The following is a 13,360-nucleotide window of genomic DNA, read 5'->3' as shown; positions in this document are numbered from 1 at the left end:
TCCAGAGAGGTACCTGTGTTAGTCTGTCCGTGGCAGGGAAAATGAACTGGAGTCTCATGGTAGCTTAAAGAATGAATACTATCTTTCTTCTAGTGTATGCTTTGGTGGAGTAGGGGCTGCTTGGTCAGCATATGATGAAGCGAGTTCTAGTCCAGAAACACATATGCTAGAAGAAAAATTTGCTTAATTTTTCTGGTACTGAGCAATTGCTGTTTTTGGATAATTGTGTTACTTGAGCAATTTTCTTCTTTTCCAAGTGGCAGATCCTAGATGTGTGACAAAGACAGCTTCTGTAGCTTCAGTAGCAAATGGATTTCCCCTTTGGGTGGAAGGTTTCTGTGTGTGTGATGTGGGTCCCGTGGGTTCCTCATTTTGTGCGGCTTTCCTTTGCAGGCATGGCTGCCAGACAATCATTGCAAGCAGGAACCTGCAGAAACTGACAGAGGTGAGTGCGTGAGACATTGCAGTAAGATTTTTAAAAAAAGAGATTGGTGAACAATACAGCAGTGTTGGATAAGTGCCAAACGATGCACAGCAGCCGATGAACGATGGGCTGAATATTTTGAGTAATTCCTGTTAAGATCGACGTCTGCATTTTGATAGCTTTGTGCTATTGGAACTCGTCAAACTGTACCAGTTTGACGGCTCTCCTAACAGCCCATGAAGAACTTCATGCCACAGCTTGGAAATCTGATATAACCTGTTTTGCTGACGGCCAGACGGCACTGCCTTTTGGAAACAAATCAAAGTTTTGGTGGAGGCAGCCTTCCTGAGATCCCCACCAGAGTGGAAGGCAGCGGATTTGTGCAGGAGGAAGTTGTCCCGCTCAAGAAGATGACAGCCAGCCTGGTGTCGTGGTTAGACTGCCTGGCTAGGATCTGGGAGACCCAGGTTCGAATCCCCACTCTGCCATGGAAACTCACTGGGTGACCTTGGGCCAATCACAGTCATTGTGGCCCTGTTCACATTACCGTTCTAAACCAGGTGTTATTCGTTGTTGGCCCAATTTCGAGTAAAGTCAGGGGTCATTTTCTGCAGGAGCGCACAGGAGCGGAGCTCCGGCAGTAAAGAGCCCAGGGGGCGGGCACATGCAACAAGCCATAGCACTAAACCAATATAGCACTGATATAGTGGCGCCATTGAGATGTCTTGACACCATTGAGTCTCCATTCAGTGCCGTATTGGTCTAGCGCTATAGCACTCAACTTAGAACATTCCAAACAAAGTCTGAGAAAGATTGCGTGGCAATAAAAGGGGTGGGAAAAAGGACGAATATCCTTCTGTTAATGAGCCATCTCTGAAGCGCTAAGGTAATTTCATACAGTGCTGCTTCTTTTTCTTCGCCCCCTTTATGCCATACAATCATCCTTCGACTTTTTAAAATTTGAGCACTTATAGCGCTAAACCAATATAGCACTGAAGTGCTATAGTGGCACCATTGAGATGCATTGACTCCATGGAGTCAGTGCATCTCAATAGTGCTATAGCGGTTTAGCGCTATAGTGCTCACCTTAGACTGTTAAAAAAAGTCTGAGGAAGATCGCATGGAGAAAAAGGGCGGGGGGGAGTGGCATTGTAGGAAGTGCTATGACCGTTTTAAACAGCACACCACAGCAATTCAGAAGCGCAACAAAGGGGTTGAAAACAGAAAAAAGCCGTTTCCCTCAAAAGCGGCTCAACCACACTTGGCTAACCCAACACAAGCGGGTTTGTACGAATAGGCAAATAAATCCCGCTAGCAACCAGTTACTAAAATGGGTCTGTCTGAAATGACAGTAAGAATCCATTTGCAAACAGCCACTAAAACTGGCTACAAAGGCGGTTTCAAAAGGCCCTGTCTGTGTGTCTCTGTTTCTCTCTGCCTAACCTACTCACAAGATGCCAGGATGAGAGGGGTGTGTGTTAGCATTTCATGCCAAACCCTTCTTTCCTTTTACAGGCTTCCCAAAAACTGTCAGCAGCCACTGGCCAGCGATGCTTACCCCTCGTTCTCGATGTCCGGCAGCCCCAGATGATCGTGGCAGCCGTGGATGAAGCCCTAAAAGAGTTTTCGAGGATTGATATCCTTGTTAACAGTGAGTTGTGTCGAGGGCGGAGGATGTTGTTTGGGGCCCTGACCGGCTACTGGCAAGCCCAGAATAAAATGGATACCAATGTGTGCTTGGGAAACAGGGTCCCTGCGAGTGCAAGGAGGACTATGTGTGATGCAAGGAGGGCTATGTGTGATGCTGTTCATATACTGAGTTGGTTCTCCTAGTTTGTCAGTGTCTCCAACGATTGGTGGTAGCTCTTTAGGGGTCTTCAGCCAAGAGGGGTTTTTCCCAGATAATATTTAAGGGGAGATAGCAAGGATTTGGAACTGGGGACCTGCGTGCAAAGTGGGGGTCCTGCCACCATGCCCCATGCTTTCTCGCTCATATGATAGGGCGGATAAGCTGTTGCTCATGCAAAGGGAAGCTGGTCTGGTGGCCCTGACTGCCCCTGACTCCGTCTCTGGTTTCCTTCCCCAGACGCTGCAGGTAACTTCCTCTGCCCGGCTAACTCCCTGTCCTTCAACGCCTACAAAACGGTCATTGACATAGACACTTTGGGCACGTTCAACGTCTCTAAAGTCTTGTACGATAAGTGCCTCCGGGTAAGTAGTCCTTCCCTTTCCCAAGCCCTTGAACCGACTGATTTCTTTCTTTTCCTCCCTTTTTAGTCCACCTTTCTAGACAAGACTCGAGGGGGGGGGGTGACAATGAAAAATGGTGCGGTTAGACCGGCAGAATACCTATTGTCCACAAAATGAGAACGCATTGCATGGAAGACGCAGACAGTAAAGCTGGAATGGAGACACTGGGGACCGATGCAGTGAAACTTTTATGTGGATATAAATAATGATGTGCTGTGTCAACTCTCAACTGACTTATGGTGTCCCCTCAAGGGGTTTTCAGGGCTAGAGACGTTCAGAGGTGGCTTGCCATCGCCTGGCTTTGCGTAGCGACTCTAACCTTCCTTTTGTGTGTGTGTGTGTGTGATTTTATGGGTGTGTGTGTGCCTGGAAGTCATGGTTGACTTCTGGTGAGCCCTCGTGGGGCTTGGACATTTCAGAGAGGTGGCTTGATATTGCCTGCCCCTGCATCTCAGCCCTGGTATTCCTTGGAGGTCTCCCTTCCAAGCACTTCCCAGGGTCGGCCCTGCTCAGCTTCCGAGATCCAATGAGATCGGGCTTGCCCGGGCTATCCAGGCCAGGGCAACTGTGGCCTTCCTTGGTGGTCTTCCATCCCAGTACTGACCGTGGCTGACCCTGCTTGGCTTCTGAGCTCTGACAAGCTCCGGCTAGACTACAGTCAGCAATGTCAGAAGGCCAGATTGCAAAAATCAGAGGCCCCCGACAATAAAGACAGCAGAAGATAAACAAAAAAGACTGCTGTTGATTCTGCAGACGCCAACTATAGCCGTATTCACTTTATTAAAATGCGCTTTAGATGTCCTGTGGAAAAATAGGGCCATGGAACATGTGGGCTTGTGGTTGAGTGTTCCCCATCGGTATCTGTGGCGTCCTCTCTTTTTAGGGGGGCTGGTTTCCCCTTTAAATGTGCTCTTTGCTTTTGAAAACTGGGTAGATTGGGCTGCCACCAGGAATTTAAGGATTTCCAAACCTTCTCTCTGTTCCTCTTTCTGGTAAAGTAACCCAGGGTCTAGGCTTACCCCCACCTCATGCCTACCCCGGGAGGGAAACACTGGCTTGGGAAGGGAAGACCGATTGGAGAGGCATGCTTCCCCAGCCGCCCTGCCAGGAGCCACACAATATGTGTGAAAGAGCCGCAGGCAGCTTCCGAGCTGCAGTTTGGCCACCCTTTCCCTAGGTGGTCTCCCATCCGGGCAGGTGGCTGAATCATCACCCACATCCTCGGCCCACGTGTAACGGGATTCACCCATCCCTCAGCTTGTGCGTTTTTGGGGCAGCCGCTCCTGGAAGGTTCCCGCTCTTTCACAGGCCGTTCAGCAAGCAAACCTACGGATTGTGTGGTCTTCTGGGACACGGGAGTGTGGCTTCGCTTCTGGACTCCTCCTGAGTTGTTGTTAATTCCTCCGGATTTGTTGCTCAAATCGACTCTCTCTTTTTTTCCTCAATCGTTCTAGGACCACGGTGGAGTCATCGTGAATATCACGGCGACGCTCAGCTACAGAGGCCAGGCTCTCCAGGTGCATGCTGGGACGGCTAAGGCTGCTGTAGGTATGGTGAATGCTCGTAAAAACTTGCTCTCTCTTTCGGCCTTCTGCAGCCTCGTGGGGGGGCTGGTTGTTGCTTCTTCTCTTTGTAAGTGTCCTTTATTTATTGTGTGTGTGTGTGTGTGTGCTTGTGAGCCTGGACGTCATGGTGACCTCTGGCAACCCTTAGTGTGGCTAGGACGTTTCAGAGAGGTGGCTTGCTATTTCCTGCCTCTGCGTCCCGGCCCTGGTATTCCTTGTACAAAGTACTTGCTGGGGTCGGCCCTGCTTAGCTTCCAAGAGCTGTCGAGATCGGGGCAGCTGTTTGGCCTCTTAAACAGTAAACTGGGGCAGGGCCTTCTTGTGGATACGGCATTTATTTACCGGAGAATTCTATCTTTCTGAACTAGGAAAGGATTTTTCATGCTCTGTTTTTTTAGTTTTGTTGGTTATTGATCATTACGGAAGCATCAGCTGTCAAAACTCATTACAGTAAATGGTATGCACTAAAAGTCCATACATCACTTTTTTATTCAGTTTAATTTTAAAAATTAACTCTGGTAAGGGTGCCGTAGAGCTAACTTGAAGCACTTTTGGGGGGAAAGCACACGGTGGAGTGCTCCCTGGACTGTACCAATTCACGAGGCAAGAAGGGGATGACTTGCATTTAAATCTTTCCCAAAGTAAAACTTCCCACGTACAGAAAGCTGGCGTTTTGGGGAGAAAGTACGTAATATGGAGGAGTGTCCAGAGATGAGTTTGGAAAGCTCTGTCTGTCCTTTTCCAAATACTTACATGAGTTCTTAGCTGTTTTCCTGTTAGCGTCAAAAAAGATTCTGTGCTTGCCCTGAACTGGGTAGTCCCAAGGCAAGCCCGATCTCGTCAGATCTCGGGAGCTCAGCAGGGCCGACTCTGGCAAGTCCTTGGAAGGTCGACCCCCAAGGAATACCAGGGCCAGGATGCAGAGGCTGACTAAATCAAGCCACCTCTCTGAGAAATGTCCAAGCCCCCAGTAGGGCTCACCAGAAGTCAACCGTGACTTCCAGGCAAGCACAAAACACACACACACAAATATATTTTTTTTAAAAAAAGAAGGAAAATTCTATGCTTTAAAGAAAAAAACTTTGTGCCTGTATAAAATTTGCTGGGCCATGGCGGTGGTATAGGGGTTGTGTTTGCTTTACGCTTGAAAGCGAAGGCCAGTTTTAATGTTTCCTTGCATGTGGCAATTAACATTCAGGTACAAAAAAGCATACCTCAGTAAGATTCTCCTGGTGGGGTGTATGGGATTGTTGGGGTTCCAGTCATATGTTCCCCCAAGGGCACTACGGTCGGGGGGCCAACATCTTTTGACTACCCCAGGCCTCAGGGACGTCAAATTCGCCGAGACTAGGGCCAGGGCCTTTTCGGTGGCGGCTCCTACCTGGTGGAATGAGCTCCCGGAGGAGACCCGGGCCCTGTGGGATCTTGCGCAATTCCGCAGGGCCTGCAAGACGGAGCTCTTCCGCCAGGCTTTTGAGTAGGAGCCGCCGCCGCTACTGTTCCATCAATGCACCGTCGCCGAAAATTGGCAGAGATACCATCTGGGTGCAGTCGGGCCCTGGGAAGAAGACTGGCTATCTGCCGCTTTGGAACTTACGTCGTTGGTCCGGATCCATCCTACCGGAACCCATCTTGGAACTGGGAACATCAGAGCACGACCAAGCATCTGGCTGTCGAATGGGGACCCAACAGGATCAGAGTGAACAGCCTGGCACCGGGTCCCATTACAGGCACAGAGGGCTTCCGGCGTTTGGGTAAGGCACCAAGTACCGGCAGTAGGTATTGAGCTTTCTGGGTGGGGGGGGGTGGGGGGGTTCTTGGATGAACAAGCCAGAATGGCGTAGTGTATAGATCAGTGGTGGCGAACCTATGGCACGGGGGCCAGAGGTGGCACTCAGAGCCCTCTCTGTGGGCACACGTGCCATCGCCCCAGCCAGGCCCAGACCATCATTAAAGTGTCGAATTCTCTGCCAAATAATTTTAAGTATATGAAAGCATTTGGGATTGCTTTCCTTACTTTGTTTGGATCATCTTAAGTTAATGTATGAGTTGTTTTTTCTAAAGTAAAACCTCAGTATTCAGGTTCAATTGCCGTGTTGGCCCTTTGCGATCAATAAGTGGGTTTTGGGTTGCAGTTTGGGCACTTTGTCTCTAAAAGGTTCGCCATTACTGGTATAGATGGTAGAAAAGAGCAAGAGTCCAGTAGCACCTTAAAGACTTCACAAAATATGCAGCAGAGGATGAGCTTTTGTGGGTCAGTGCTGACTTCTTCAGATACTTCTTCCGGTATCTGAAGAAGTGAGCCGTGACTCACGAAAGCTCTTCCCCTGCCATGTTTTTTGCTAGTCTTTAAGGTGCTACTGGACTCTTGCTCTTCTCTGCTGCTACAGACAGACAGACTGACACGGGGACCTGTCCTGCTTGTGTCTAGAGTGTTGGACTAGGACACTGGGAGACCTGCATTCGAATCCCAAACTTCCGCCATGGAAGTTTGCTGGGTGACCTTGGGCCCACGACCGGCTCTCAGCCTGGCCTGCCTCACAGGGAGGAGGAAAGAATCACATTATAACCACTTTGAGTCCCGACTGGGGAGAAGACTGGGGTATAAATAAATAAAGTGCAAAGGCATGCAAAAGAGAAGAGGACGCAGAAGGACAGGCTGGATTTGGGAGTCTCTGCACCCTGAGGACTAGAAGCCTTTTCTAGGCAACACTTGGATTTTATGAAGGTGAAGACTCAAATCTGTTGAGAAAGGGTGTTTGCTTTGTATCCCCCAAGCCAGGGCCCTTCTGCACAACCGAGATCTCCAGGGAGTGAAAAGGTGTCTGCTTTCTGTTGGGTTTTGTGAGTGGCTGCTGTTCTTCTCTGAGAAGAACAGGGACCGGCCTACCTAAGGGACCGCCTTTCCCCACATGTTCCCCCAAGGGCACTACGGTCGGGGAATCAAAATCTCCTGGATGTTCCAGGCCCCAAGACCATCAAATTTGCGATGACCAGGGCTGGGGCGTTTTCGGTGGCGGCTCCTATCTGGTGGAATGAGCTCCCAGAGGAGATCCGGGCTCTGCGGGACCTTGTACAGTTCCGCAGGGCCTGTAAGATGGAGCTCTTCCGCCAGGCTTTCAAATAGGAGCCGCCGCCGCCACTGTTCCATCAACGCCCTATAATTTCCGCACATTGCCACCGCTGGTGCGGGTACCATCGGAGGGAGCGGGACGTTTCTAGGGAACGACGGGGCAGTGGCGATGTGCACTGCTGTTGTTGTGTAGCTATACTATTGAGAACACCATCTTCGTTTTTAACATTTGAAAGTGAGTAGGGGAGCACCGAAATGATTTTTATGAATCTTATTTAATTGTCTATTCTGTATTTTTAGTAATTTATACTGTTTTTATTGTTATTATCTGGCATTATGCCTCTGTTAGCCGCCCTGGGCCTTCGGGGAGGGCGGGATATAAATCCAAATAAATAAATAAATAAGAATGAGCTGTGACGGTCTTCCTCGGCCACTCCTTCTTCTGATCCCTGCCTTCCCCTTCACTCCCCCGCAGGCGGGCGTCACGCCGAGTCGAGTGGTGTCTACCAAACCATCCCCCTCCTGCGCATGGGCAACAAGACGGAGATCGCCCACAGCGTGCTGTACCTGGCGAGCCCTTTGGCCTCCTACGTGACCGGCACGACCCTGGTGGTGGACGGGGGCAGCTGGCTGACCACCCCGAACGACTTCCCCTCTCTGTTGGGTATTGCCTCACACTCTTCTAAACTCTAGGTGACGTTCCTTTCCCGCTCTGTGGGGGATTAGGGAGCTAAGCGAGGGCCCCGCGGTGGGGTGAGAGTTTGTGTCGCATTGCATTCCTCGGGGTGTCTTGCAGTGGGGACGTCTCGGTACCTGCGCTGTGCATGGCGGCTGCGAGGGATAAACATCAGGATCTTTGCTTTGTCTTCCAAGGGAACGCTCTGAGTCCACAGCCAAAACAGTTCTGCATAGGTCTGTGGCAAAATGGGTGGGAGTATGGAGGCTAATAGCTACCTTCTGGCCCCGTGGCCGGGGAAGTGGGATCTATCGGCTGCACCATCTGGGAGAGTTTCTTCCTAACCCAGACTGGCATCCAAAATGCGTTGTGGGGTCAAAGATTGTGGCTGACCCGCATGTCTTAAAGCACGTGCGACGAACACGACTTTCCATACAGCTTTTCATGAGCGCGGCTGATGCCAAGTCAGTGTCTCTTTTTCTTCTTACGGTTCCTGTTCTGCATTAATTACGTTCGAAATGTGCAAACGCTGCTGCTTGCTGTGTTTCGAAACCAAGCAAGTTAAATACGACGGATTTGTGTCACTTCCCCACATACACTTCTGATCCTTTGGAAACTTCAGTGCAGCATTTTTGAAAATCTGTATCCATGAGGACTAGACGCTTCCTTCCCTATATATAAAAGTTAACATTTTCTAAATAAGCTACTTGTGTGCAGAAAACAGAAGAAAGCAGTTTCCCTCAAAAGCGTGCTTTGCTCACCCGACGCAAACATTCCACTCACGGGATAGGGTGGGGTATAAAATAAATAAATCTATAACATTTGTATGAACCGGTAAAAAAATCCCACTAGCAGCTGGTTACTAAAACGGGTCTGTCTGAAATGGCAGAAGAAAAGGCGTTCGCGACCAGTTACTCAAATGGAATACAAAGGCAGCTTGGAATGGGTCTGACGTGCAGCAGGCCACCTCATGACTTTGCAACCAAGGTGACATTCGCACCAGTCACTTCCTCGTTTGCATCTCAGTCTCTTAGCCTCAACGTCTCCTTGGGGTGTCGTCAAGATGACTGCACCGTCTTGCGTTGTGACTTTCTCAGGAAGTATTGAGATTCGGCTTGCGTTGGCGTTCTAACTGTGCATGTGATGGATTTATTTATTGGCTGTTTTATAACTAAAATGCATGAACAGCTTAGCTTTCGGGGTTCTCTCTTTATGGGTTCTGTACTTAAGGGTGGGGGGGAGAAACACTTCTTTTCCTTATGTATTGTCTACATACGTCATTTAATTTTATTCCGGGCTGAACTGCAAAGCTCTTGAGCAACCCGGACGTTCCAAAATAAGATTGCCTTACCTGTCCAGCAGAAGCTCTTGCCACCTGGATGCTTTCAGATCTCGCTTCTGCCAATTTGCTTTGGATCTCGTCAGCTTCATCCGCCATCCCTCTTTCTTTCTTACAGCTGTTTGGGCCACGGACGGGAAAAAAGACAAATGAACTAGGACATCAGGACTTTGCCGACAGGATGCTTCCGTTGAGATGCTTTTTCCAGAAACATCGATGTGGGGTCATTGTGGGGCAGCTTCGGTCCTTCTCTGACAGCAGGGTGGCCTCAGACAAGCGTGGAAGTGGCCGTGTTTAAGGGCATGCCACTTCGAGCTCAGCTTCATCTTAGGATTTCTTCAGTATTGATTTCACAAATACAACCTACTTTATCTCAAAAGGAGAATTCTCTCCCTGCTGCTTTCTGGCTGGGGAAAAAAAGTTGTCCATGACCAATGCTCCCTCTAAGCAGTGGAGTCTTGTGAGCAAAAAATTCTACTTTGTGAGCTACTGGCATTAAAGTTGTGAGCGAGTGATTTGGCAACTGCATAAATTAGTTTGCTCTAGAGCCATCCCTTCCTGAGCGGAGACAAAAATGTGTGAGCTGGAGGCTAAAAAACTGTGAGCTAGCTCACACTAACTCAGCTTAGAGGGAACACACACTCTCTCTCTCTCTCTGTGCACTTGCTATTCTTCTCCAATGTCTCCTGCTCCGCCAGCAATGTTCCCTTCTAAGCTGTGGAGTCCTGTGAGCAAAAATTCTACTTTGTGAGCTACTGGCATTAAAGTTGTGAGCAGGTGATTTGGCTACTGCATACATTAGTTTGCACTGGAGTCATCCTTCCCGAGCAAAGACAAAAATGTGTGCGCTGGAGGCTAAAGAACTGTGAGCTAGCTCACACTAACTCAGCTTAGAGGGAACACTGTCCATGACCTGCTTTCTCCCCAGCTGGAGAAATAAATATAGGCAGTTGTACATAGTCTCCGGCAGGGGGGTAAACAGCTTGGGAACTGGCCTTGCTCTTAATAGTTTGCATGCAGACGGTCTCAGGTTCAATCCCTGACATCTCCACTGAAAGGATTGGGTAGTAAGTGCAGTGAAAGACCTCCGCTTCGAGCCCTGGAAACCCAGGCGGTATCTTATGGTAGTTTTTCCCCTCAGTCAATCAATCAGTCTTTATTTGTTACAATCCTAGATCAGGCCAGATTGACACATACATGGAGTCATCAGCACATCTGCCTACAATAATATTTCAGAGCCATACAGTCAGGTAGTTTCAGTAATGCAAACATAATTGACTTAACCCACTGCTGCCTTGTTGAGCATACCGAGATGCAGAATGGTGATGGATGGTGACAAGAGTTGTGAATAATTAGACGCTAAAAATGACAGTTGTCTAAATATATAGGCAAAGGTGTACAATACGATAGAATGCAGCATGAAATACAATTGGAACAAGTTGAAGCAAATAAACAATGACGTTCTGTGAACAATAAAGTTCTAACAAAGTTCCCGGGTAAGAGCTTCGTTTCGGCTTCTTCAAAGATGTGCGAACGGCGTGGCTGCGCAGCGATCCCGGACAAGGAGGTAAGTGTGATCGCATTTCTTCCAGCTTAAAAAAAAGTGCCTCGAACCGGAGCAGTTTAAACCACTCCCAGGCGTCCGTCTGAACGCTCGCTTTGAGTGTTTGAGCTTTGCTATGCCGCTCTGACAGACATGTACTTTTTAAATGTCTCCTTTTCTCCATTGCTTGATAAATCTTCCTGATTAGTATCACAGGACCCTTTTTTTAAAAGAGGCCAAAAACACTTGAATTGCGTGCTCCGCATCTACTACTGCCGGAGACTGAACTCTTTTTAAAGGGCTTGAAACTTCCAATATCCTGCTAAGCTTTTAAGAGAAGAATAACCTGTCACGTGAGGTCTAGTCACAAGCATACCTACGGGGCACTGGCTTGAGTAGTAGCAGCTGTAAAGTCAACAATGAGAATGTCGGGAGAGACTGAAATGTCCTGTGGCTGGTTTTCTTTCATTTCCCCCCCTTTGTAATGTTGCTTTTTCGGCTGTCTGATTTGTACCCTTCAGTTCTTTTTGCGTAGAGTACAAACGTCGGTTGGGAAAACGTGCTAAATGGATGCGTGGATGGCGAAAAGGTGTTGTAGAGCTCTTTAAGAAATCACGGGTGCTGCATGTAGCTTTTGGCATTTCTATGCTGCTGGGCAGATTTTTTAAAAAGCTTCTCTGGGTTGGATTCCACACAGATGAGTGACGAACGGGTTTTTCCATTCGGTGTCAGCAGCTGCCTACCAATTCAGACTTGCAGCCTGTAGCAGAACGGATCCACAAGATCCAGCTTACTCTTTTTTATTGCCGTGAGTTAATTCTGTGAGCATTTGAATAATTTATTATTCCACTGTTTTTTAAAAACAGGTTTTCGCTGTCAGATGCACTGCTTGTCAGCCAGTGATTCCGGGTTTACAGTATCACCAGTCGATAAAAGTACTATCAAAGGCTGGTCCTTCTGCCCACGTTTGGGGGGGGGGCTGCTGCTGTGCCCCAATCCATTCCCTTGTACAAAAATAGCAGTCAGCAGGTTCCTGAACCAAGCCTGGCAATTAACTGTAAAGCAGAGGTGTGAATTATGAGCCTTGCTGGGTCTGTGTTTTTCTTTTAAAAGCGCATCCTGATTCTCTACCGAGACAAGCCGAGTCCTGCAAGTTCTATGATGTGTGCAAATTTACAAAATTTTGTGTGGAGTTGTGCTTTTTGTTGACTGGCTAATCGTGTTTGGCTAATGAGGAATGGGAAGGGGGGTGAAGGTGAAGGTTTCCTTGCTGGAAAGCCAGGCGAGTCTGACTCTAGGGTTGCGGTGCTCCTCTCCGTTTCCAAGCCGAAGAGCCAGCGCTGTCCGAAGATGTTTCCGTGGTCATGTGGCCGGCATGACTAAACACCGAGGTGCACGGAACGCTGTTCCCTTCCCACCGAAGTGGTACCTATTTATCTACTTGCAATGTCTTGCTTTCGAACTGCTAGGTTGGCAGGAGGGAAGGGGGGAGTAAGGAGTTATTCGGGTCATGAAAGCTTAACTTAAATAGGCGCTGACCATAAACTTCCATGCATCCTCACATCATAAGGACTAGAAACTTGCTTTTTTTTATTTTAATGAAACTTTGGGTTTTGGAAAGCCCCTGAGCTGCGTGCCCAGGATCCAACTGCTGTGCTTTCTCTGCGCTCCTGTGGCATCAGAGCCCTATTAATTATACAGTGCCTCATCTGCATGAAGTCACGTTTTCTCAGCCTCTGCATCCGCACCAGGCAGAAGCCGTCCTAAAAATAGCTTTTTTCTTGCATCACGTCCTTTCCATCCCATAATCTTCAGGGTGCCTTCCTTTGATTTCTCCCCCACACACACACACACCACCTTTTAGTGCTGTTTGCAGCTGTGAACATTTAATTGCATTACCCCTTGGCTGGCTGTAAAAGAATTTGCTTCCCGCTGTGCGTTTTTCTATCCCATACCCTTGCCACTCTAAAGTATCGAATAGCATCTGTGTTTGGTGATACGATAGCTGTCATATGCTGTATGTTACTGGCAGATGGATGTGAACGGCAGAGAATGGTTAAATCTGAAGCTCTGAGTAGAAGGCAGCTACGACCCTTCCACTTGTAAGATTTTCGGGTGGTGGTGGAAAAAGTCCAAAATGTGTCCAACTGGCAACGTATTCAGGCAAAGAAACACACTCAGTGACTAAACTTTGAAAATCAAGATGGTTCCTTTACCCAGGGGGAGCCAAAGGGAAAGGGTCATACTAGAAATTTCCCAGGTTACTTTGGAGGACGAAAACAGGTTGAGTGAGGCGGGAGTCCAGTCCTTGTGTGCTTAATCTGCAATACCAGCGTGAGCCTTTCACAGACTGCACGATGGCACGCAAGTGGGAAATGATGCACACTGACCAGGTAGTGTCTGAAACATCCTGTTTGTGCACATTCTCCGTGACGGCTGGTAGCTGTGCCCAGTGCCGGGTGTTCAGGCATAAGCATCAGTTCAGCGTGC

The 13,360-nt window shown here is 48.5% G+C and overlaps 1 protein-coding gene across 1 annotated transcript in view; it reads left to right on the top strand.

Annotated features, from left to right (window-relative positions):
• Positions 1 to 9,785, top strand: part of DECR2 (2,4-dienoyl-CoA reductase 2, peroxisomal) — a 16,063-nt gene extending 6,278 nt beyond the window's left edge. Inside the window, exons 4-10 of the mRNA XM_015429724.1 lie at positions 394 to 445; positions 1,940 to 2,075; positions 2,511 to 2,635; positions 4,129 to 4,218; positions 5,891 to 5,993; positions 7,788 to 8,005; positions 9,446 to 9,785. Of these exons, the coding sequence (XP_015285210.1) occupies positions 394 to 445; positions 1,940 to 2,075; positions 2,511 to 2,635; positions 4,129 to 4,218; positions 5,891 to 5,993; positions 7,788 to 8,005 (724 nt within the window). The 3' untranslated portion in view covers positions 9,446 to 9,785. The remainder of the gene's footprint in view (positions 1 to 393; positions 446 to 1,939; positions 2,076 to 2,510; positions 2,636 to 4,128; positions 4,219 to 5,890; positions 5,994 to 7,787; positions 8,006 to 9,445) is intronic.
• The last annotated feature ends 3,575 nt before the right edge of the window (positions 9,786 to 13,360 follow it).

This window comes from Gekko japonicus, unplaced genomic scaffold (genome assembly GCF_001447785.1).
Source record: "Gekko japonicus isolate JY-2015 unplaced genomic scaffold, Gekko_japonicus_V1.1 scaffold894, whole genome shotgun sequence".
Taxonomy (NCBI): domain Eukaryota; kingdom Metazoa; phylum Chordata; class Lepidosauria; order Squamata; family Gekkonidae; genus Gekko; species Gekko japonicus.
This window is presented reverse-complemented; position numbering and strand designations above follow the sequence as displayed.